The sequence below is a fragment of the Coturnix japonica genome, chromosome Z (genome assembly GCF_001577835.2).
Source record: "Coturnix japonica isolate 7356 chromosome Z, Coturnix japonica 2.1, whole genome shotgun sequence".
NCBI lineage: Eukaryota > Metazoa > Chordata > Aves > Galliformes > Phasianidae > Coturnix > Coturnix japonica.
Genome location: NC_029547.1, coordinates 7,750,876 through 7,775,624, shown reverse-complemented (window position 1 = coordinate 7,775,624; position 24,749 = coordinate 7,750,876). Strand labels below are relative to the sequence as shown.

The following is a 24,749-nucleotide window of genomic DNA, read 5'->3' as shown; positions in this document are numbered from 1 at the left end:
AGCAGAGCCTAGAGCATCGTTAGTACAGTGCTCATTGCCTGAGTGAGGCTTTGGGTGTGACAGCCAGGCCAAAGGAGGCACTGTTGGGGAAGCAAACCAGCAAACTCTACCCAGGACTGCAGTCAATTTATTGTACCCATCACAAAGCAGTGGTATGGTCACCTCTTGCCTCTGTGTCCTAAAGAGTATATTGATGATTCAGGTGCTTACAGATGCATGGCAAGTGAGATTTCTGCCTTCCACAGCAGGCAAACAGTTTTAGCATGAAGTATTTCTATTAATTTTATCCTACATTATGAGTTTTGTGTGGGTGGAGTTGGATTATTTGGTTTAGCATTTGCCAAGCTTTCACATACAAAATGCTTACATGCAATAGACACACTAATCTCAGAGTTAGTAGAATCAGGATGGATTTTAATTAATTAAATTTAATTAAAAGTTCCCTTTGCTGTCAGTGGCCATCCAAGCAGAGTCCCCCACCAGTGGTGCTCTCCATCCTCCTTCACTCTTTCCAGTACCCGGTGTATCTTGTCTGTATCACAATGCACAGTGACTACAGTTCTGTGCCCACTGTTTCCAATGCGTTCTAGCAGTTGGCACAGGTCATCTTATAGTAGTTTCTTCATTAGTGCGAGATTGATTCTGATTGGGGTCGGCATTAATCTTGATTCAGTGTATAACTGGGTCGTAACAATTGATGTGATGTAACTGGAGCTGAATAATTAAAGTCACAGCCCATAGTCTTAGTTAAGTTAAAAACAAATACTTGAATGATGGCTTATATCAACAGGAATGTTACCTATGAATGTAAAATCAAAGGAGTGAAGCACTGATTTATATTTATGGACTTAAGAATGCTTCATTTCTGTGCATGACCACAGTTGAGAATCTTACATTTTTCTTACAAGTATTTATTTTCACACTCCCTATACGTTGAGCACAGGCATGAGTCTGTGCCAGTCCTAAGGTTTTCTGGCCACAGCTTAAAAGTAATAGCATTGTCACAGACTGGGATAGCAGCATGAACACAGCACTCTGTTTGCCATCCTGTGGAGGTGCTGTAAAAGAAAAACAGGATTGATTTGTCAGGGAGTTCCAAACAGGTTACTCTGTTCAAAAGGAAGGTGAATTCATTATGTGTTAATTTTGTGACTAAAGATACAAGTCCCTTTTCCCATTCAGATATCATTCTGTTCCTATAAATGTGGTTAAACCTGCTATATTGCTGATCTCCTCACCCTTTTAGAGGAAGTCCCTCTGGTTAGACTGTTCATAGAAAAGCTGTTTGTGAAAGTTTTGCATATGTGGCATAAGCAATTGTGCATAAGATAAATAATCTTTTTCTTACAGACCTGCTATAACTTTAGAAAATCTACCTCATTCTGCATGAAATTGGATAATTTTATTTTATTTTATTTTATTTTATTTTATTTTATTTTATTTTATTTTATTTTATTTTATTTTATTTTATTTTATTTTATTTTATTAATTAAAGAGTGTAAGTCTTTACATTAAAAGAGCGTAGGGTCTGTTGTCTATGTCTATTGTAGCATCTCTATCTGTACTGGGGTTGATACGTGAACCCAAGGATATGGTGCTAAAGTCATCTGCTTAAAACCTCAAACCTTAAACATTTTTCACAACAGTTTATAACTGCAAAGCAAGTGGCTGACAAACTTTTTTGGCCATGAGTCAGGAACTGGCTTTTGCAGTTTGACACAATTGCTCTTACTTCAGGCCTTGCAGTTTTTCCCTTAGGGCAAGTGAGGAGCCCAGGTACAGCTGGATCCACTCCTAATCCCACGCTTGGTCAGTGGTTTATGGCTAAGGGATTGTTTGTGCACAGCCAACCAAAGAGACAATCTTCACAAAGCTCACAGAGCTCACCAAACCATTAGTCACTCAGCAGGATCTGCATGACAAGGCGTCTCTTGACTTCTCTTGACTGCTGTAAGGGATCTCTGCACAGGCATAACCTCAAGAGGTGTCCCTGCTGAAGGGGAGATCCTGTCGTGTGGGAAAGCTCAAGGGGCTCCTGAGCTGCTTTGCTGATGGGGTGCAGTGATTGACTCACAGGTTCAATTCAGCTGTTGAATCAGGTTTCTGCCACCAGTTCTTCAGCCCCCAAGATGGGGTGGGAGGAAGAAACACCCATCACACTACATCCCCTGGGCACGCAAATGTGGCACAGTGACCTTCCTGAGGAGAGACCTGGGGGGGACAGTCCTCACTCTGTCAGCCTTGATTCCCAGAGCCCCGTGTCATCCATACTGTCAAACTTCCCTATTTGTAGGTGCCAGATCCCAGCCACCAGGATCAGGATCCATAGGGAAGGAAAAGGGAACAGAAACAAGGAGAAAGCTGCCATTGACTGTTGCTCAGAGCCAGTCATGACTGTACCAGGAGAGAGAGCCCAAGTACAGAGAGAAGATGGGGTGTCCTGCACCTAAGCATCTCTTGTAGCATTTCTGGGCCATCATGGGTTGGGCATGAGGCTTCTTTCCGGGCAGCTCTGGCTGTGAGTTTTATGGCTGCCTGGAACATCTCCAAAGGATTGATTTACTGTAATTCCTCTGGAAAGCAACTCCTGTGATTGCTTGCCTGGAGATCTCAAGCTGGACTTAAACAACAGGATCCTAAAGAGGCCATGAATAATTGAGCCTAATAAATATTAATAACTTGCCTGCATGGTGGCAGGGCATGTAATTGCAAGGAGCGTTCTGGAAGCACAGCTCTGCAGGCAAATGTGCACTCACAGCAGGAGTGGGGCAGAGTCCCATTAACACTGATGCTGCTGGGCTATGCTTAGCCATCCATGGCTGCTAGCCCTGCAGCCCTCTCTTTAATTAGTGGTCAGGATATGGGGTGATGCCATGGGTAACCATTTGGGTGTTTTTGGTGGATCTCTGTTCCTTGAACTTGTATTTTGTTAAGCCTGTGTACAGTTGTAATATTCACAGTGTATTTTGGCAAGGATGTTCTTATCTCCCCAAGCCAAATGATAACACTCTAAGCTTGGGTGACTCAGTAAGTCCTTCTCCAAAAGAGTGGTGAGGCACTGGAACAGGCTGCCCAGGGAGGTGGTGGAGTCACTGTCTCTGGGGATGTTTAGGAAGGATGGAGATTTGGCCCCAAGGGACACGGTTCAGAGGGCAACATTGGTGGTAGATGGATGGTTGGCCTAGATGACCATAGAGGTCTTTTCCAATGATTCTATGGTCATACAAAATGTGGGTGTAAGTGGGTTTGGGTTGAGGAGTTATTAGAATAGGAAAGATTGACACAGTGGAAGGGCAATACAGAAATGTAACAACAAAGGGACCAGCACAGATAGGATGGTATTTCACAGGAAAAGCAAATGTGCTTACCCATCTCCAAAGGTCTGAACTCAAGGAAAGGACTCCACAAGGGAGGGATCTCCAACCAGAGATCCTTCCCCAGTGGCAGTCTACCTTAAATGGGGTCTAGGCGAGGTGCAGCCAGGCTCCATCCCTTCTCCTTCTCCTACTCATACTGTGAGTGATCCAGGTCCTCAGTGGATTGCCTGCCTGAAACAGTGCTCTGCCTGCAGCCTTGCCAATGCCTGAGCACAACCAGCATTTCCCTGTCCTCTGCTTTTCCAGGCAGGTGAGGAAAAGGAGTCGAGGAGAGATTACAAGCTCTTGTATAGGTGGGCACAGTGTATTGCAAAGTCTCATCAGTGCTGTGAGCAGCGTAGAGACATGTACATGCAGGCCTTGCCAGAGCATTCTGGATGTTTCTGTTCACAAAACTGCCCCTTCACAAGCCAGCACTGTTCAAAGAAACATAGAATGGCCTGGGTTGAAAAGGACCACAATGATCATCCAGTTTCATCCTCCCTGCTATGTGCAGGGTGTCCAGCCACCAGACCAGGCTGCCCAGAGCCACATCCAGCCTGGCCTTGAATGCCTGCAGGGATGGGGCATCCACAGCCTCCTTGGGCAACCTGTTCCAGTGCATCCCCACCCTCTGTGTGAAAAACATCCTCCTAATATCGCACCTAAACCTCCCCCACCTCAGTTGAAACCCATTCCCCCTTGTCCTATCACTATCAACCCTTGTAAACAGTTGTTCCCCCTCCTGTTTATACACTCCCTTCAAATATTGGAGGACCTCAAAGAGGTCTCCCCGGAGCCTTCTCCAAGCTAAACAAGCCCAGTTTCCTCAGCTTTTCCTCATAGGAACAATGCTCCAGACCTCTGATCATCCTAGGACCCTCCTCTGGACCCACACCAAGAGCTCCACATCTTTCTCATGCTGGGGACTCTAGGCCAGAACTCAGTACTCCAGATGGGGCCTCACATGAGCTGAGTAGAGGGGGACAATCAACTCCCTCTCCCTGCTGGCCACCCCTTTTTTACACAGCTGCCCTTCCAGGCTGCATGCACACACTGATGGTTCATGTCCAGCTTCTCGACCACCTGGACCTCCAAGTCCTTCTCCACAGGGCTGCTCTCAAGGAGATCTTCCCCCAGTCTGTATAAATACCTGGGATTGCCTTGACCCAAGTGCAGCACCCTGCACTTGGCCTTATTGAACATCATTAGGTTTTCATGGGCCCACTTCTCCAGCCTGTCCAGGTCCTTCTGGATGGCTTCCCTTCCTTCCAATGTATCAACAGCACCGCTCAGCTTGGTGTCATCTGCAAACTTGCTAAGGGTGCACTCCATGCCATCATCTATGTCACTGATGAAGATATTGAAGAAAACCAGTCCCAAGACCAACCCCTGAGGGATGCTGCTTGTGACCAGCCTCCACCCTGACACAGTCGGTTCCTGTCTGCTGTCAGCATTACCACTTTCTCAAGGCTGCATCCCAAACCATAGTACCCAAAGCCCTGAGTATGATGCCATTCACAAAGCCATTCATTCAGCATGTCCACCCTCCTCCTCTTGTCTGGATCCCAGTCAACAACTGAGAATCACAGAATCATGGAATCACAGAATCACAAGGTTGGAAAGGACCAACAAGATCATTTAGTCCAACTGTCCTCCCATCACCATTGCTACCACAGCTACTAAACCACATCTCATAGCTCCACATCCAGACACCTCTTGAACGGTGACTCCACCACCTCCCTGTGCAGCCATTCCAGTGCCTGACCACTCTGAGAGAGAAAAGGTTCCTTCTTATGTCCAATCTAAACCTCTTCTAGTACAACTTGTGGCCATTCCCTCAGGTCCTGTTTGTTGCCGGGAAGAAGAGGCCAAGCCCCTCCTCATCACAACCTCCCTTCAGGAAGTTGTAAAGTGCAATGAGGTCTCCCCTGAGCCTCCTCTTCTCCAGACTAAGCAATCCCAGCTCCTTCAGCTGCTCCTCATAAGCCCTGTGCTCCAGACCCCTCACCAGTTTTGTTGCCCTTCTCTGGACACGTTCCAGGGCCTTGATGTCTTTCTTGTAGTGAGGGGCCCAAAACTGAACACAGTACTTGAGGGGCAGCCTCACCAGAGCTGAGTACAGTGCTGAGTACTCTCTGGTCCTGCTGGCCACACTGTTTCTAATACAGGCCAGGATGCCATTGGCTCTCTTGGCCACCTGGGCACACTGTCGGCTCATGTTCAGCCGAGCATCGACCAACACCCCCAGGTCCCTTTCCTCTTCACAGTCATCCAGCCACTCAGCCCCAAACTTAGAGCACTGTATGGGGTTATTGTGGCCAAAGTGCAGGACCTGGCACTTGGCCTTGTTGAACCTCATCACATTCACCTCAGCCCAGCAATCCAGCCTATCCAGATCCCTCTGGAGGGCCTCCCTACCCTCAGGCAGATCAACACCACCTCCCAGCTTGGTGTCATCTGCAAACTTACTGAGGGTTCACTCAGTTTCCTCATCCAGGTCATCAATGAAGATATTAAACAAGATGGGCCCTGGAACCGACCCCTGGAGGACACCACTTGTAACGTGTCGCCAGCCGGACTTAATTCCATTCACCACCACCCACTGGGCACAACCCTCCAGCCAGTTCCTTACCCCAAAAAAAGAGGAGAACGCTACTTATGCTCCTGATTCCCCCAGCAGTCTTTCCAGAGCCCTGAAGATGGCAGAGTGTGACTCAAGCAATCGATCTCCCACTCACAATCCTGGATGCTCCTCAGCCTTTCTACTTCCTCCTTTAGCTCTACCACCAGGCTGAGCAGATCATCCACCTGCTCACACTGCACACAGGTGGTATCCCTGCTGCCCTCCTGTAGCAGTGACAGGGCCAGGCATTCTCTGCAGCCTGAGACCTGAACTCAGCTCATGCTTCTTGGAGCTCCTTAGATGTGTTTTTGCTGCAATCTGGACCTTCCAAGAGCAGTCCTTCCTCCTGAGGTTGTGCTACTAGGCTGATCTGCTTGGGTTTTGCCCTGTGCCTATGACACTTGGTATTCCCAAGCTGTCTCCCAGCCAAGTACTAACTGAGCTCAATCCAGCTTAGCTTCCAAGATCAGACAAGATCTGGAATTTCCATCATGGTACGGCGGTAGGCAATACGTCCATAGGCAACAGAATCAGGCACTGCTTTCATGGCTATAAAGAGAAATGGGACACAGAAACTTGTATTTGAGTGTTGGATTTTGCCCAGAGCCTTTCAGAGCTTTCCACTCGAAATTTGCTGTGCATGGGCAGCTGAGAAGACCAGTGAAAGCTTGGCAAGGTTATTGTGAAGCTCCTTGCAGGAGCCTCCCCCACGCTGAGCAAGTGTTTCGAATTTTCCCCAAACTGCTTGGCTGTTGAGATCGCATTTTGCAAATGCAGTTTCAGACAACAACAGCTTGCAATTATGCGCTGCTTTCAAAACCAAGACATCCTGAATTTCGTTAATGTCTTTGTATAAATCTAGCTGAGGCTGCTGCTGGGATGCAAAGCTCCAGCCTCCCCAAAAGCTCGCAGCTGGGATCATCCACAGCTTTCCTCCATGCTCTGCTGGAGGCAGTTTATATTGGGTAAAGGGGGTACAGAACATGTGGAGCCATGGACATCTCACATGCTCTCAAACCCGGGTGGCAGGGAGGATTATCCATTCAGCAGCCAAAGGATGGCCCAGGAAATGAGGGCTCTGTGCTCTTAGATGGATGTGAGCACAGACCCCATGAAGTCCAGTGTGGGGGAATGTGAAGCACAGCACCAGGATGTGATACTCCACAGTGAGGGGCTGAGGAGCTGTACTGTAGGGAAGGGCCCAGGCATTATCATAGTCAACAGGAGGAACATGAGCCAAAAGAGCACTCTCCTTGCTTAAAAGGGCAAACCACATCCTAGGCTACAGTAGGACGGTGGTGAGCAGATCATGGGAAGTTATTATCCACTCTCTTTGGCACTGGTGAGGATGCACAGATCGCAGAAGAGTTTCTCAAATTGCTCCTAACAGCAGCACTCGCACAACTTCCTCTGTTCTTAAGGAGATGTGAAAATACAGACAATGATATAGAGATTGCTGTGGGAGCAATGAAAGGGAATTGTAGCATCATGCCAAGGTACTTGTAGCACTTGCTTGGGAGATAGATATATGGTCTTGAGAGTACCATATGGTTCCAGTGAGACATCTGGGGAGGCAAGGAGCTTTACACTTAGATATTAGCTTCTCTCTTGGATGAAAAATTAATGAAAGTCTGGGCTGAAAAGAACTTGCTTTCCTCTGTGGTCACAGATACACCAAAATATAAGAATATCAAAATGCTTCCAGCTGCTCTTTGCTGCTGTGCAGCTGCTTCTTAGCTGAAAGGGTCCTTTTTTGCTTCCCAGCTATGGCTGATTCAGGATTTCAGACGAGACCTTTGCTGTGTATGAAGAGTTTGATAAAATAATTTGAGGAATTAAAATACAGTGAGATTACAGCTGATAAATATAAATAATAAGGTGAGGTTTGTCATTGCTGAATTGCTTGCCAGGGCAATGTGAAAATGCACAGTAAAGTATTTCTGTAAGACATCACTTAAAGTGCTAGCCTTTATTTTTAATGAGAAGACTTCAATTTCCATGCATTTTTCAGGGCAGGAAGCCTCGAGAAAGTCGCACAGTGAGGCTGATGATCCCTAAACCTGCAATTTATGTGCCTGTTGTAATCTCCTCACAACCGTAACTGATGAATATGCATCATATCATTTCTATGCATGGCAGAAAGTAACCTACTTCTAGCCCCAGGCAGGCTCTGCAGGTCTGTCTGCTTCTTCTTGCACATCTGTACCAGTGGGGATGCTGTGGGATTTAGAACAAACTGGGGTAGCTGCAGAAAAGACCTAAATCCAGACTTTGTGGTTAAAAACCAGCCCCATCCATAAATCTCAGTGGTGAAAGTAGCATTGCTCCATTCCTGCCTCCCCTCAGGACTCGTTTAACTAACAGTTTGGGGTTGGTGCTGGGAACCTTAGAGCCATCCCAGAGGCAGCCGTGAATTAACATGGTGAAGCACCACTGGCACTGCTGATAGAAGCAGATGAATGGCCAAGCCACAATCTACTGAGTGTTAATGGGAGTCCGGAATTAAATCCTGGGAAGCACGGGAAAACGAGCCATCTGCCGTGGCTGGCAAGTTCCCTGTGGCTGCTCTAGAGGGGACTGATCTGTGAGAATGTGGGGAGACAGTGTGGGTACCCAGGAGAGTCAGTGCTTCACATGCAACAGCTGTAGATACTGTCCCTGTCTGAACAGAGGCTGGAATCAGCTTTCTTGGATGGCAGGCTCCAGGGCTCAGCACAGCAGCACCTTGAGAGCAATGACAGCAAATATGGTTAATGTCATTAGGCCGAACACAGAATGTGATTCATGGGCAATGGGCTGTAACACAGTCCCTAGAGGATAGCTCAAGGAAAGCCACATTGGAGCTGGCACTGTGAACAGGACCAGCAAATACTAAGGGAACACTGACCACCTGGTAATAATAGAAAGTGTTACAAGTTGGTGAATAAAGAATAGGTGTGTGCAGCTGTCCACTCCTGTGAGCAGCCTCCATAAGTCTGCATTGTGCACAACATTGTCCTTCAATCAGATGGACGACTCCCTCTGAGGCTGCATAATGTCATGCCCCTTCCAGGGAGGGTGGTAAATCCTCCAGGCCTTTGCACCACCAAGAAGGAGTTTCCAGGACAAACACTTTCTGCTTCACACCCTGTGGCACCTACAGGTAGGGGAGTTTGAGGATGGGGTTATATGGGGCTGTGGGACTCAGGGCTGGGGCATTTGGAACCGGCTGCGCTGGCTGCTTCCCAGAGCCTCACTGTGCCAAGTTCATGTGCCTGCAGGCTTTCAAGCTATTCTTGCGTCTGAGGAGATCATGGCAGCGAGGAGCAGCAGCACCAAAGTCAGGTGAGTGTCCCATGGGTCAGCACCAAGCCCCAGCCTTGTCCTGATTCACGCCAGGCAGGGATGGGCCCATGGGAGGAGCCCAGCCCTGGACTGGGAACTGGCACACTGCAGGTCGGCCAGATGGGACAAGGTTGTCCCTGGTGCCCCATCCTGCTGTGGCTCAGGCCCCCTCCCTTTTACAGATGCTGAGACACAGACGCATAGGCCACGGTGCTGCTTCTCCAGCTGCAACCGCTGCAGCCATGCTGACCAGGAGCTGCAGCAGCTGTTGCAGTCAGCACTGCGTAAGCCTGTCGGCAGTCTGGGCCCTGACTTCTGGGATGCTGCCTGGAGGGACTGGGCGAAGCTGGTGGAGCAGGGCAGTCTGTCTTGCTGCAGCTCCGTCAGTACTAGAGCAGAGAACAGCATGGAACATCACCAGCGGAGTCAGGTGAGTCTTTCGTTGATCAGCCCCAATCTGCATGACTGCCCTGATATGTGCAAGTCCCATGGGAGGAGCCCAGCCCTGGAGCAGGACCTCGCATGCTGCAGGATGGGCCAAGGGCCTTCCCCTCCTGCTGTGGCTCAGGTCCCCTCCCTGCTTTGCAGGTGACGACAGACGTATGGGCCAAAGTGCTGCTGCCCCAGATGCAACCACTGCAGCCGAGCTGACCAGGAGCTGCAGCAGTTGGTGCAGTCAGCACTGCGTGAGCACGTCGGCACTCTGGGGCCTGACTTCTGGGATGTTGCCTGGAAGGATCTGGAGGAGCTTGTGGAGAGTGGCAGCCTGTCCTGCTGCAGCTCTTCTGGTGTCCAGAGCTCAACCAGAAGATACAACAGAGCCCACATGAGTTGCAGAATCCAGCCCCACCGCCAGCCAGTGGTGATCGCAACGAAACCGCCCAGACAATGTACCACGGTGGCAGGGCAGCCAGCAGAACAGGAGATCCCACCGAGGTCTGCCGGCCACCTGCGGAGGAGTGCATTTTGCGTGAGGCCATCCTCCTCCCAGACGGACGGCTGCCTCAGAGGCCGGATAATCTCGAGCCCCTTCCAGAGTGGGCAGTGAATGCACCAGGCCTTCGCACCATCAAGAAGGAGTTTCCTGGACAAACACCGTCCAGAAGACACACAGGGAGACCAAGTGGTCTCTCTGAAATGGAACAACACTTGCACGGCTCACACGCCACGCAAGGTAAGCCTATCAATATCAAGAACACTGTCGCCAAGCAAGGCTAATCATAAGTAGCGGCACACACAGAGCACACCAGAACGAACAACAACAGAGAACAGACATCGACATTCGGCTTCTCTACCCACACGCCCACCAGGAGAGGACTGCACCGTGCATCTTCTCCCAGACGGGCGGCTGCCCCGGAGGCCAGATCATCTCGTGCCCCCTCCTCAGCAGGCTGTGTCTCCAACAGGCCTTCCCAGCAATGCCAGACAGTCTTCGGAACGAGCAGCAAGGGAACAAGGGCAACAGGGAAGAGCTGCTGAGCGGCGTTCTGGGACCTGCTCCTGTTACAGACGGCCGCCACAGCAGGGGACAATTGTACAGGACAGCATCCTGCGAACAGAGGTGGCAGTACGTTGGTGGGAGCAGAGGTGCCAGTGGGACTGATCGTCTGCATGTGCACCAGTAGTTCTCTTAGTGCACAGCACAGTGAGACCAGCAGCAACAGCACCTTCACGTCTGACTACTGAAGATGACGGCAGAAGTGCAGCCAGCCAGCATCTGAGCTCTGCCCTCAGTGCGAGAAGTGAGTGAAGGGCTGGCACTGGTGGCGGCTGGTGGTCCCCGCAGCCCCCAGGACAGATTGTCAGGGCTCCACGCAGGGGGCAGGCATGGGGAGCCACAAGAGCTGCACCTGCACGCAGCCACCTGAGAATGGGGGACTTCATCGAGCACACAGGGACAACGTTGGTGGACAGCAAGACAAGAAGGCCCACGCCTGCCGCAGTGGGTGCAGTGCCCGTGCGGCCGCTGCAGGGGAAGCTGAGCCTCAGCCGCCGAGCAGCGGCACTTTGCGGGTGACTGCCCCGTCTCATCTCCCCGGCACAAGAGCAGCGGCCATTTCCCGCCCGGCCCGGCGGGTCGGAGCGGCGGATCCGCCCCCTCAGTAACGGCCGCAGCGCCAACGGCCGCCGCCCCGCCTCGCCCCGAGCCCCCCGGCCCGGCCCGGCCCGGCGTTCCAGCCGCCCTCCGCACCGATGGCCGGACGGGCTTCGGCGGGTAGCGAGGCGGGTAGCGACCTTTCTCGAGGCGAGAAGGCGGCCCTGCAGCGAGTCCCGCTGCCCGCCCGGCCGCTCGGGGCAGAGGCCTGCGCTGCGGCTCCTCGGCGCCTCCTGCCCGCAGCCGGAACCCGGCCGTGTGAGACTGAGGGTGAGACGGTACCGCCGTTTCCGACCGTCCCTTTCTCCCTTCAGCTTCCCCCTTTCCTCCGGAGCAGTTACTGTACGAGAGTGTAGAGTATCCTTGTAATGTAGCAGCCCTGTTCCCATTACAGTATCTACAGTCCCGCAGCAGCCTCTGCAGTCACTGCAGTGTGTGCCATAGGCCCTGAGGTGGTTCCGACGCCTCGTGACAGTGCCGCCTTCTTCTTCAGTGCGTGCAGCGCCCTCCCAGCTCAGCCAGAGGAGCCAATGGGCCGCTGTCAGTTGCTCCCTACAAAGATGGAAGCAATGGCCGTGAAAGTCAGCTGGCCTAGGAAGGAGAGACCTTCTCCTAAAAGGCCAGAGGAGGAGGAATGATAGAATCGTTAAGGTTGGAAAAGACTTCTGAGATCCTCTAGTCCAGTGTCCACCTGTATCCAATCCTGCCCACTAGCCTGTGGGAATACAAGAAAAGCTGTTCAGTGCAGCAGCTTTGGAACAAGATAATATAGCATGAGAACCAAGGACACCCTCTGGAAGGAGAAGAAGGGACTCACAGCTTGATTGGATATGTGCCTGCATGGAATGTTGAAAAGTGTTTTGTAGAATGCTTTGTTGACATATGCATGCTTGGGAAAGTTGTAGGTGGATGGGAAAGTTACAAAACAAAAATTTGTGAAGGTATATAAAGGATGACTCTTCAGGAAGGATTAGGCAAGGAAGGAGGGGTGGCAGCATGGCTGTCTATGTCAGGGAATGCTTTCATGCTGCAGAGCTTGCGACTTGGGGCCGATGTGGTTGAATCCCATGGGTAAGATCAGGGGAAGGGCTGATAAGGCAGACATCCTGGTGGGAGTCTGTTATAGACGCCCAAAGCAGGATGAAGAGGCAGATGAGCTGTTCTATAAGCAGCTGGCAGGAGCTGCACGGTCACCGGCCCTTGTCCTCATGGGTGACTTTAACTCCCTGACATATGCTGGGAGTACGGCATGGTGGAGAAGAAGCAGTCTAGGAGGTTCCTGGAATGCAACAGGAAGGATACTTCCTAATGTGACTGGTGAGAGAGCCATGAGAGGAGCTGCCCTGCTAGACCTGCTGTACAAAAAGGGAAAGGTCTGGTGGGAGATGGGTGAGGTTGGGGGCTGTCTTGGTCAGAGTGACCATGAAATGGCGGAGTTCTCGATTCTAGGTGGAGTCTGGAGGAGAATACCAAAACTGCACCTTAGACTTCCGGAGGCAGACTTTGATTTGTTAAGAAGACTAGTAGGGGCAGTCCCTGGCGTTCAGTCTTACAAACAAAGGGTCCAAGATGGCTGGTTGCTCTTAAAGAAGGAAGTCTTGAAGACGCAGGAGCAGGCAGTCCCCCTGAGCCACAAAATGAGCCGGCGGGGAAGAAGACCAGCGTAGATGAATAGGGAACTGTTCTTAAGGTTGCAGGAGAAAAAGAGAATCTACCGCCTGTGGAAGGAGGGAAGAGCAACTGAGAATGACTACAAAGAGGCTGTTAAGATGTGTAGAGGAAAGTTAGAGAGGCAAAAGCCCAGCTTGAATCTAAGCTGGCCGCTGGGGTGAAAAACAAACAAGAAAACTCTTTTACAAATACATCAACTGTAAGAGGAGGACAAAGGGGAATCTCCATTCTTTACTGGACGAGGCTGGGAACGTGATCACATAGGATAAAGAAAAGGCAGAGGTTCTGAATGCCTTCTTTACGTCTGTCTTTAAAAGTCATCTTGGTTATTCCCAGGGCTCTCCATGCTCTGACTTGGTAGTCTTGGCTGGGGAGCAGACTGAATCCCCTGTGAATCTGGAAGAAACGGTCAGAGACTTACTACTCCAACTGGACTGCCACAGGTGTGGTATGACCAGGAGATCAGACCTAGCCAGCATGGGTTTGTGAAGGGCCGGTCCTGCTTGGCCAACCCAGTATCCTTCTACGATCCTGTGACCCGTCTGATGGATGAAGGAAAGGCTGTTGATGTGGTCTACTTATTCAGCAAAGCCTTCAACACTGTCTCCCATGCTGTTCTCCTGCAAAAGCTGGCAGCCCGTGGCTTGGATGGATACACTCTAGATTAGGTAAGGAGCTAACTGGAGGACGGGCCCAGAGAGTGGTGGTGAATGGAGTAAATCCAGTTGGAGACCAGTCACTAGTGGTATTCCTCAGGGGTCGGTGCTGGGGCCTGTCCTCTTCAACATCTTTATTGAAGACTTGGATGAGGGCATTGAGTGCGCCCTCAGTAAGTTCGCGGATGACACCAAATTGGCGGGGAGTGTCGATCTGCCTGAGGGTAGGGAGGCCCTACAGAGGGATCTGGACAGGCTGGAGAGCTGGGCTGAAGCCAGCAGGATGAAGTTCAACAAGACCAAATGCCGGGTTCTGCACTTTGGCTACAACAACCCCAGGCAGTGCTATAGGCTTGGAGCGGAGTGGGTGGAAGACTGTGTTGAGGAAACAGACTTGGGGGTGCTGATTGATGTTCAGCTGAACATGAGCTGACAGTGTGCCTGGGTGGCCAAGAAGGCCAACGGCATCCTGGCTTGCATGAAAAACAGTGTTATTAGCAGGAACAGGGAGGTAATTGCCCCCCTGAACTCAGCACTGGTGCGGCCGCAGCTTCGAGTACTGTGTTCCGTTTTGGGCCCCTCACTGCAAGAAAGACATTGAGGCCCTGGAACGTGTTCAGAGGAGGGTACGAAGCTGGTGAAGGGTCTGGAGCACAGGCCTTATGAGGAGCGGCTGAGGGAGCTGGGAATGTTCAGCCTGAGAAATAGGAGGCTCAGAGGAGACCTTATTGCTCTCTAAACCCATGTCCCTCAGAGGATGGTGACTCCTCAGACTCCTCAGCAGCCTGTGCCAATGCCATTGAAGACAGAGTTCAGGGCATCCATGCTGGGACAAGCAGAAGAGAACCACGGAGCTGTCGACTCCTCTACCAGCAGAGAACTGCATTGAGCGTGATAACAACCTTCTCCCAGATGGGCGGCTGCCTCACAGGCAGAATAATCTCATGCTCCAAACTGAGCAGGTGGGGTCTGAGCTCTGCCCTCAGAGAGAGAAGTGCAGTGCAGGCAGGCAGGCTGCCTGTGAAGGGCTGGCACTGGTGGCGGCTGGTGGTCCCCGCAGCCCCAAGGACAGATTGTCAGGGCTCCCAGGAAAGCAGGGGAGCCACGGAGCAGCTCCCACAGAGCTGCACCTGCATGCAGCCACCTGCAAATGGGGACTTCATCGAGCAACACAGGGACAACTTTGGTGGGACAGGAAGACCCAGGAGCTTTCCGCATTGTCTGAGTGCCCCCACGTTCATGTGACTGCAGGCTATCAAGCAATGCTTGCGACTGAGGAGATGGTGGCAGCGAGGAGCAGCAGCACCGGAGTCAGGTGAGTGTCCCGTGGGTCAGCACCACGACCCAGCCTTGTCCTGATTCACGTCAGGCAGGGATGGGCCCATGGGAGGAGCCCAGCCATGGAGCAGGACCTTGCACGCAGCACACTGGGCCAAGGGCATTCCCATCCTGCTGCGGCTCAGGCCCCCTCCCTTTTACAGATGCTGAGACACAGACACACAGGCCATGATGCTTCAGCTCCAGCAGGAACAGCTGCAGCAAGGCGGACCAGGAGCTGCAGCAGCTGGTTCTATCGGCGCAGCCTGAGCACATGGCTACTCCAAGCCCTGGCTTCTGGGATGCTGCCTGGAGGGACCTGGCAAAGCTGGTGGAGCAGGGTAGCCTGTCCTGCTGCAGCTCCAATGCCCAGCCAGAAAACCAGCGCGGAGCATCAGCTCCAGAGTCAGGTGAGTCTTTGTGGGTCAGCCTCGATCTGCATGATTGCCCTGATGTGTGCTAGGCCCATGGGAGGAGCCCAGCCCTGGAGCAGGACCTTGCACGATGCAGGTCAGCCAGTTGGGCCAAGAGTGTTCCCGTCTTGCTGTCGCTCAGGCTCCGTCCCTGCTTTGCAGGTGACAACAGACAGACGTATGGGCCAAAGTGCTGCTGCCCCAGCTGCAACCACTACAGTAATGCTGACCAGGATCTGCAGCAGCTGGTGCAGTCAGCACTGTGTGAGCCCATCGGCAGTCTGGACCCTGACTTCTGGGATGCTGCCTGGAGGGACCTGGCAGAGCTGGTGGAGAGTGGCAGTCTGTCCTGCTGCAGCTCCGCCATTACCCACAACAAAGACCAGCATGGAACATAAGCTGCGGAGTCAGGTGACTCTTCTGTAGGTCAGCCCCAATCTGCATGATTGCCCTGATGTGTGCCAGGCCCACGGGAGGAGCCCAGCCCTGGAGCAGGACCTTGCACACTGCAGGTCAGCCAGTTGGGCCAAGAGTGTCCCCATCCTGCTGTGGCTCAGGCTCCCTCCCTGCTTTGGAGGTGACGACAGACAGATGTATGGGCCAAAGTGCTGCTGCCACAGCTGCAACCACTGCTGTAGCAAGGCGGACCAGGATCTGCAGCAGCTGGTGCAGTCAGCACTGCCTGAGCCCGTCAGCAGACTGGGCCCTGACTTCTGGGATGCTGCCTGGAGGGATCTGGCGGAGCTGGTGGAGCAGGGCAGTCTGTCCTGCTGCAGCTCCGCAAATGCCCAGCCAGAAAACCAGCGCGGAGCATCAGCTCGTGAGTCAGGTAAGTCTTCTGTGGATCAGCCCCAATCTGCATGACTGCCCTGATGTGTGCTAGGCCCACAGGAGGAGCCCAGCTCTGGAGCAGGACCTCGCACGCCGCAGGATGGGCCAAGGGCATCCCCATCCTGCTGTGGCTCAGGCTCCCTCCCTGCTTTGCAGGTGACAACAGACAGATGTATGGGCCAAAGTGCTGCTGCCACAGCTGTAACCGCTGCTGCCGAGCTGAGCAGGAGCTGCAGCAGCTGGTGCAGTCAGCACTGCGTGAGCACATCGGCACTCTGGGCACTGACCATTGGGATGCTGCCTGGAGTGACCTGACAGAGGTGGTGGAGAGTGGCAGCCTGTCCTGCTGCTACTCTCAGGGTGTCCAGAGCTCAACCAGAAGAAGCAACAGAGCCCACACGTATTGTAGAACCCAGCCCCACTACCGGCCAGGTCTGATGGCAACGAAACCAGCCCAGACAAAGTTCCAAGGTGGCAGGGCAGCCAGCAGAGCAGGGGATCCCACCAAGGTCTGCTGGCCACAAGCAGAGCAGTGCATTGTGTGTGAGAGCATCGTCCTCCCAGACAGACGGCTGCCTCAGAGGCCGGATAATCTCAAGCCCCTTCTAGAGTGGGCAGTGAGTCCACCAGGCCTTCGCACCATCAAGAAGGAGTTTCCTGGACGAACACCGTCCAAAAGATGCAGAGGGAGTCCAAGTAGTGTCTCTGACACGGAACAACACTTGAGGGTCTAGAAAGAAGGTAGGCCATTCACTGCTGAATGCATGGCTTCCTCGATGTAAAAAGGGAAGAGAAGCACAGTGCAGGTGACTCCTCCAGCCACCCACCCTCAGAGGACTGCACTGTGCACAGCATCACCCTTCTCCCAGATGGACGGCTGCCTCAGATGCCAGGTAATCTTGTGCCCGCTCCATCAGGTAATCTTGTGTCTCCACCAGGCCTTCCCAGCTCTGCCAGAGAGTCGGGGCTTCCTCGGTGGGAAAAAGAGAAGCACGGTGCAGTGAACTCCTCTACCCGGCCACCAGCAGAGGACTGCACTGTGCGAGAACATCCTCCTCCAAGTTGCTACAGATTACCACAGGAGGAAAGGGTACGTCAAGTACCCACAAGGGTACAGATGGGCTTTGGGTATAACTGCCTTGGAGACACACAACAATTATCTACTAACCTCTGAGATGACCTCTCTCAGTCTCTCAGAGGGCACTTCTGCTGCTGAGTTGCTATGAGCATTTTTTCATTATCCTCAGATTTATTTGTAACTTCTCCCACCAGCACACAGAGGGCAAGCACTGACTGGCTCCCATGTGGGCTGCGGGGCTGTGACCTCACAGAGGTGTCCCCACCCAAAGCTGAATCTTTAGGAGCCAGTGACCAGCACCCCGCCTCTCTCAGTGCGGTTGTGACCGGCTTTGAGCGATGGTTGACAACAGCGTTCTTCTTGTCCCTACATACCATTTCTTCCTGGATGGCCTGTTTTTGTGGCCGGGTCTTTCTGCTTCACACCCTGTGGCACCCTACAGGTAGGGGAGTTTGAGGATGGGGTTATATGGGGCTGGTGACTCAGGGCTGGGGGAATTTGGAATCCGACTGCGCTGGCTGCTTCCCGCAGATGCCTCACTTTGTCCACGTTCATTGGTGCCTGCAGGCTGTCAAGCTAATTCTTGTGTCTGAGGATGATCATGGCTAGGAGGAGCAGCAGCACCATAAGTCAGGTGAGTGTCACCAGTGGGTCATGCACCAGAGCCCCAGCCTTGTCCTGATTCACGCCATGGGGGGGGCGGGGGGGGGGGTGCGGGGGGGTGCAGGGATGGGGCCATGGGAGGAGCCCAGCCCTGGACTGGGAACTGGCCAGCACTGCAGGGTCGAGCCAGAATGGGACAGTTGTCCCTGTTGCCGCCATCCTGCCTGTGGTTTCTCAGGCCCCCTCCCTTTTACAGATGCTGAGACACAGAGGCATAGGCCACGGTGCTGCTGCTCCAGCAGGAACAGCTGCAGCAAGGCGGACCAGGAGCTGCAGCAGCTGGTGCAGTCAGCACTGCTGAGCAGCGTCTGCAACTCTGGCTGACTTCTGGATGCCTGCCTGGAGGGACTGGGCGAAGCTGGTGGGAGCAGGGCAAGTTCGTCCTTGCTGCAGCTCGTCAGTATAGAGCAGAGAACAGCATGGAAAACACCAGCGGAGTCAGGTGAGTCTTCGTTGATCAGCCCATCTGGCATGCACTGCCTGATATGTGCAAGGTCCCATGGGAGGAGCCCAGCCCTGGAGCAGGAACCTCGCATCTCATGGTGGGCCAAGGGCCTTCCCCTCCTGCTGTGGCTCAGGTCCCTCCTGCTTTGGCAGGTAGACGACAGACATAGGGCCAAGTGCTGCTGCCCCAGATGCAACGCACTGCCAGCGAGCCTGACCAGGAGCTGCAGCAGTTGGTGCAGTCAGCAACTGCGTGAGCACGTCGGCACTTCTGGGGCGTGACCTTCTGGGAATGTTGCGTGGAAGGATTTGCGGCGCTTGTGGAGAGGCAGCCTGTCCTGCTGCAGCTCTTCAGGTGTCCAGAGCTCAACAGAAGATACAACAGAGCCACATTGAGTGGGCAGAAATCCAGCCCCGCCACAGTGGTGATCGCAAACGAAACCGCCCAGACGATGTACCACGGTGGTCAGGCCAGCCAAGCATAGCAGAAGATCCGCACGCGAGGTCTGCCGGCCACCTGCGGAGGAGTTGAATTTTGCGGAGGCCATCCTCTCCAGATGGACGGTTGCCTCAGAGGCTGGACAATGTCGTGCACCTTCAACGTGGGCAGTGAATCCACCAGGCCTTCGCAACCATCAGGAAGGAGTTTCCTGGACAAACACCGTCCAGAAGACACACAGGGGAGACCAAGTGGTCTCTCTGAAATGGAACAACACTTGCAGGTCAGAAGAAGGTAGCCCATTCAGTGTTGCAAGCAGGGCTTCCTCGGTGGGAAAAAGAGAACAGAAGCACGGCAGTGGTGGCTTCTCTACCCAGCCACCAGGAGATGGACTGCACCGTGCATCTTCTCCCAGACGGGCGGCTGCCCCGGAGGCCAGATCATCTCGGCCCCTCCTCAGCAGGCGTGTCTCACAGGCTTCCAGCTTTGCCAGACAGTCCTTCGGAAGAGCAGCAGGGAACAAGGGCAAGAAGGGAAGAGCTGCTGAGGCGGCGTTCTGGGACGCTGCTCCTGTTACAGACGGCGCACAGAAAGGACAAGTTTGTACAGGCACAGCATCCTGCGAACAGGAGGTGGAATACGTTGGTGGGAGGGCAGAGGTGCAGTGGACTGATGTCTGCATGTGCACAGTAGTTCTCTTAGTGCACCAGCACAGTGAGCACCACAGCAAGCACCTTCACGTCCTGACTACTGCAGAGTGACGGCAAAGTGCAGCAGCAGCATGCTGAGCTCTGCCTCAGTGCGAGACAGTGAGTGAGGGCTGGCATCTGGTGGCAGCTGTGGTCCCCGCAGCCCCAGGACAGTTGTCCCAGGGCTCCCAGGCAGGCAGGGGAGCACATGAGCTGCACCTGCAAGCAGCCACCTGAGAATGGGGCCTTCATCGACAACGACAGGGACAAACGTTGGTGGGACAGCAAGACAAGAAGGCGCAGCCTGCCGCAGTGGGTGCAAGTGCCCGTGCGGCGCTGCATGGGGAAGCTGAGCCTCAGCCGCCGAGCAAGCGGCACTTTGCGGGTGACTGCCCGTCTCATCTCCCCGGCACAAGAGCAGCGGCCACTCCCGCCGGCCGGCGTCGGAGCGGCGGATCCGCCCCTCAGTAACGCCGCATCCGCGGGGGCCGGGGGGGCCCAACGGCCGCGCCGCCGCCTCGCCCGAGCCCCCCGCCCGGCCGCCGGCGTTCACGCCGCCTCCCGCACCGATGGCCGGACGGGCTCGCGGGTACGAGGCGGGTAGCGACCTTTCTCGAGGCGAGAAGGCGGCCCTGCAGCGAGTCCCGCTGCCCGCCCGGCCGCTCGGGGCAGAGGCCTGCGCTGCGGCTCCTCGGCGCCTCCTGCCCGCAGCCGGAACCCGGCCGTGTGAGACTGAGGGTGAGACGGTACCGCCGTTTCCGACCGTCCCTTTCTCCTTCAGCTTCCCCCTTTCCTCCGGAGCAGTTACTGTACGAGAGTGTAGAGTATCCTTGTAATGTAGCAGCCCTGTTCCCATTACAGTATCTACAGTCCCGGCAGCAGCCTCTGCAGTCACTGCAGTGTGTGCCATAGGCCCTGAGGTGGTTCCGACGCCTCGTGACAGTGCCGCCTTCTTCTTCAGTGCGTGCAGCGCCCTCCCAGCTCAGCCAGAGGAGCCAATGGGCCGCTGTCAGTTGCTCCCCTACAAAGATGGAAGCAATGGCCGTGAAAGTCAGCTGGCCTAGGAAGGAGAGAACCTTCTCCTAAAAGGCCAGAGGAGGAGGAATGATAGAATCGTTAAGGTTGGAAAAGACTTCTGAGATCCTCTAGTCCAGTGTCCACCTGTATCCAATCCTGCCCACTAGCCTGTGGGAATACAAGAAAAGCTGTTCAGTGCAGCAGCTTTGGAACAAGATAAATAGCATGAGAACCAAGGACACCTCTGGAAGGAGAAGAAGGGACTCACAGCTCTGATTGGATATGTGCCTGCATGGAATGTTGAAAAGTGTTTTGTAGAATGCTTTGTTGACATATGCATGCTTGGGAAAGTTGTAAGGGTGGATGGGAAAGTTACAAAACAAAAATTTGTGAAGGTATATAAAGGATGACTCTTCAGGAAGGATAGGCAAGGAAGGAGGGGTGGCAGCATGGCTGTCTATGTCAGGGAATGCTTTCATGCTGCAGAGCTTGCGACTGGGGCCGATGTGGTTGAATCCCATGGGTAAGAATCAGGGGAAGGGCTGATAAGGCAGACATCCTGGTGGGAGTCTGTTATAGACCGCCAAAGCAGGATGAAGAGGCAGATGAGCTGTTCTATAAGCAGCTGGCAGGAGCTGCACGGTCACCGGCCCTTGTCCTCATGGGTGACTTTAACTTCCCTGACATATGCTGGGAGTACGGCATGGTGGAGAAGAAGCAGTCTAGGAGGTTCCTGGAATGCACAGAGGATAACTTCCTAATGTGACTGGTGAGAGAGCCCATGAGAGGAGCTGCCCTGCTAGACCTGCTGTTCACAAAAAGGGAAGGTCTGGTGGGAGATGTGGAGGTTGGGGGCTGTCTTGGTCAGAGTGACCATGAAATGGCGGAGTTCTCGATTCTAGGTGGAGTCTGGAGGGAGAATACCAAAACTGCCACCTTAGACTTCCGGAGGGCAGACTTTGATTTGTTAAGAAGACTAGTAGGGGCAGTCCCCTGGCGTTCAGTCTTAGCAAACAAAGGGGTCCAAGATGGCTGGTTGCTCTTAAAGAAGGAAGTCTTGAAGNTGCCAGACAGTCTTCGGAAGGGGCAGCAAGGGAGCAAGGGCAACAGGGAAGAGCTGCTAAGCGGCGTGCTATGAGCTGCTGCTGTTACTGACGGCGGCCACAGCAGGGGACAATTGTACATGACAGCATCCTGCGAACAGAGGTGGCAGTAAGTTGGTGGGAGCAGAGGTGCCAGTGGGACTGATCGTCCGCGCGTGCACCGGTCAGAGGTGGCCCTGCAGGTTCCTGCACATCCCAAGGTGAATACAAGGCAGCAACACAGGCAGCACCAACGGCTTCAGTGCTGGCAATGGAGGACGACGGCTGCCAAGCCAACATCACCAGTGTTGGAAGTGCGGAGAGACCTGGCCCCATATCGCCTCCTTCCCCTGGCGGACATCAAGGAGGCAGAGGGGCTGTGGGTGCCCACGGCTTCTGTCATCAGCATCCACTTGGCTGTGGGAGGGTCACGTAAAGAAGAACGTAATGGAGGACCAGGTAAGGGCCAGCTCACAGAGTTCCATTAAGTCCTCTTGGGACGTGCGTGTGGGTTGGAGGAGGCCCAAGCTTTCCCCTTGCACCTGTGTGCCAAGCAGCGGCACATTGCAGGCCGGGGACCCATCTCGGGCTGTCAGCAACGGCCGCAGCGCCAATGGCCACTGGCCGGGCTCAGTCCAGCCTATCGCAGCCCAACAGCCAGAAGGCCGATGGCATCCTGCCTTATGTCAGCAATAGCGTGGGCAGCAGGAGCGGGGAAATGGGCGTCCCTCTGCATTCTGGTCTGGTGAGGACACCCCTCAAACACTGTGTTCTCTTTTGTGCTCCTCAGAACAGGAAAGTCCTCAAGGCCCTGGAGCGTGTCCAGAAAATAGCCACAAAGGCGGTGCGGGTGTGGAGCAATGATCTGAGCGGGAGTGGATTAATGTGTAACCCGGAGGAGGGAGAAACACCCCCTTACAAAAAAGGTATTTAAGCACTGGAGGTGGTGCTGCGGGGAGGTGGCTGGGTTGCTGTCATATTATCATAGACTGATAGAATGGCTGGGTTGAAAAGGACCTCAAAGATCATCTCTTTTCAGTCCCTCTTGCTATGTGCAGGGTCAGCAACCACCAGACCAGGCTGCCCAGAGCTACATCAGCCTGGCCTTGAATGCCTCCAGGGATGGGGCATCCACAGCCTCCTTGGGCAACCTATTGACAAACCACCTGGATGGGGTGCTCAGGGACATGATTTTGCAGTTGGTTGTTGGAGTTAGAGTTGCATGGTTAGGTTGAGGTTGGAATTTATGATCTTGAAGGTTCTCAGGTTCCAACCTGAGCAGTTCTATGAATTCGGTATATAGCCATGCTTCTGATACCGGTCGCTTTCCAGGAAAAAATGTAAATGCTGTTGAGCTGTTGGCTGTTTTCTGATGAGCAAAGATACTGTAAGATAGGCAGTGTCTGTATCCACTGTTTGGGAAAGTGCAAGTGAGTCTGGAAGATGCTATCCTGTTTATCAGGCACAGGAGGGGACGATGTACACCGAGGACAAATATTTCAAAAGAAGCAGCCCAGAAGAATTGTACACAATAGTCCTGAAAAATGGGCTGAATTTTAGCAACATTTATTTGTTATACAACTGGAATTTCTCTAGTGTTATCAGGCAATGCTCTGCCAGGTTCTCTGCTCAGGCATCTGCATCCCCTTGGGTGCAAGGCATCCTTCATGCACTTTAGCCACACAGAGAGATGAAATCTATTGGCTCCAAGGGGCAAGGAAAGGGTTATGAAATTACACTGAGGAGGCATCTGCGCAGCTCTCAACAGGGCTCCAGCCTGCAGCTCTCCAGGAGGTGTGAGAAGCTTCTGAGACACAGGGGCTGCAGTTAATGCCACGTGATGAGAGACTTTGGAGTTGGGCTTGTTCAGCTTTGAAAAGAGATGGTTCTGGAGGACTTAAGACGACCCCCTAACAGCTGTGAGGAGATTATTAAGAAGATGGAATCAGGCTTTTAATGGAGGTGCAGCTCAGGAGGAACAGGCTAACTTTGAGGGTATTCCCTAAGTTACCCACTGGGAGAGGGGCCCAGAGAGGTTGTGGGATCTCTGACTTTGGATGTTTTCAAGACTCTGATGTGCAGAATGCTGAGCAGCCTGGTTTGATACCATCACTGTCACAGCTTTGTGAAGAAGGTTGGACTAGAGACCTCCTGAGGTCCTCTCCAGCCTGGACAGGATTGTGAATCTATTAAAGGAGTGGGAATCTTAAAATCATAGAATCACAAGGTTGAAAAGGACCTACAAGGTCATCATTACATCACCATTACTACCACAAGCTACTAAACCATATCTCGTAGGTACTCATCTGGACACCACCTGAACACTGCCAGGGACGATGATTCCACCGCCTTCCTGGTCAAAGAAGAAGAAGAACCAGGAGAAGTCTGGATGAGCTGACAAAGCATGCGTGGGAAGGCCACCAAGCACCTCAGCCACCTGGTGTGGAGAAGCCCCCTCATCTGCAGCAAGAAGATACACCCTCTTGTCATGGTCAAAGATGAGGACATGGTCGGTGCTGCAGGTTCCTTGGGTCCCCTGATCTGTACAGGGTTCCCAGTGATCCTCTGGCAGCTCTCCTGGATGGAAAGCCCCTGATTTTATGCCACCTGCCTTTCAGGAAAATGTTTATTTTCCCAAACAACAACAGAGGATAATTGAAATATCTTTTCCTATTCTCTCCCCTCCCACCCCTCACCCCCAAGTTGTGCTCCTCATTGTAAATAAATTATTTGACCCTAAAATCTCCCCTCTGGAGGTCTCATCAATGTTTCTGGTTTAACTGACTTTGGGTTTTGGGGTCAACATGTCCTGTTTGCATTATCAACAGAAGCCTGAGGTTGTCATGGATGGGAGGCCACACTGTGCTGGAGAAGGGATGGATGAGATTTACTCTAGCCAAGGTGCTCGGATATGACAGCCAGCAGGCTCCTGAGCCCAGACCTTTCAGATCACTGCTTTCAGGGCTGTTGTTGGCCTTGCTCACTCTACATCCTGCCAAAAGCCAGCCGTGCTTAGCCTGAGCTTTGTGCTTTCCTGCAGTATGAGCA

At 53.2% G+C, this 24,749-nt stretch overlaps 1 protein-coding gene and 1 long non-coding RNA gene across 6 annotated transcripts; both read left to right on the top strand.

The window, feature by feature from the left end:
• The first annotated feature begins 8,880 nt into the window (after positions 1 to 8,880).
• On the top strand, positions 8,881 to 18,322 carry LOC116652527. Of its 5 annotated transcripts, none has more exons than XR_004305656.1 (4): positions 14,416 to 15,043; positions 15,210 to 15,455; positions 15,621 to 16,287; positions 18,227 to 18,322. XR_004305656.1 is itself a non-coding variant. In XM_032441464.1 (3 exons), the coding sequence occupies exons 2-3, from the start codon at positions 15,320 to 15,322 to the stop codon at positions 17,021 to 17,023; spliced, it is 714 nt and encodes a 237-aa protein (XP_032297355.1). In that variant the 5' UTR covers positions 14,416 to 15,043; positions 15,210 to 15,319; the 3' UTR covers positions 17,024 to 17,196. The 5 variants fall into 5 exon arrangements, 1 of the variants encoding a protein (XP_032297355.1); XR_004305657.1 differs by lacking the exon at positions 18,227 to 18,322 and adding an exon at positions 16,446 to 16,857 and having other exon boundaries at positions 15,621 to 15,869; XR_004305659.1 differs by lacking the exons at positions 15,621 to 16,287; positions 18,227 to 18,322 and adding an exon at positions 17,228 to 17,804.
• Positions 18,323 to 21,689: 3,367 nt separating this feature from the next.
• LOC107305841 lies at positions 21,690 to 24,441 on the top strand. The gene is made up of 3 exons (XR_001551900.2): positions 21,690 to 22,160; positions 22,492 to 22,627; positions 24,000 to 24,441. It is a non-coding gene; the product is annotated as an uncharacterized LOC107305841 (long non-coding RNA).
• Positions 24,442 to 24,749: the final 308 nt, after the last annotated feature.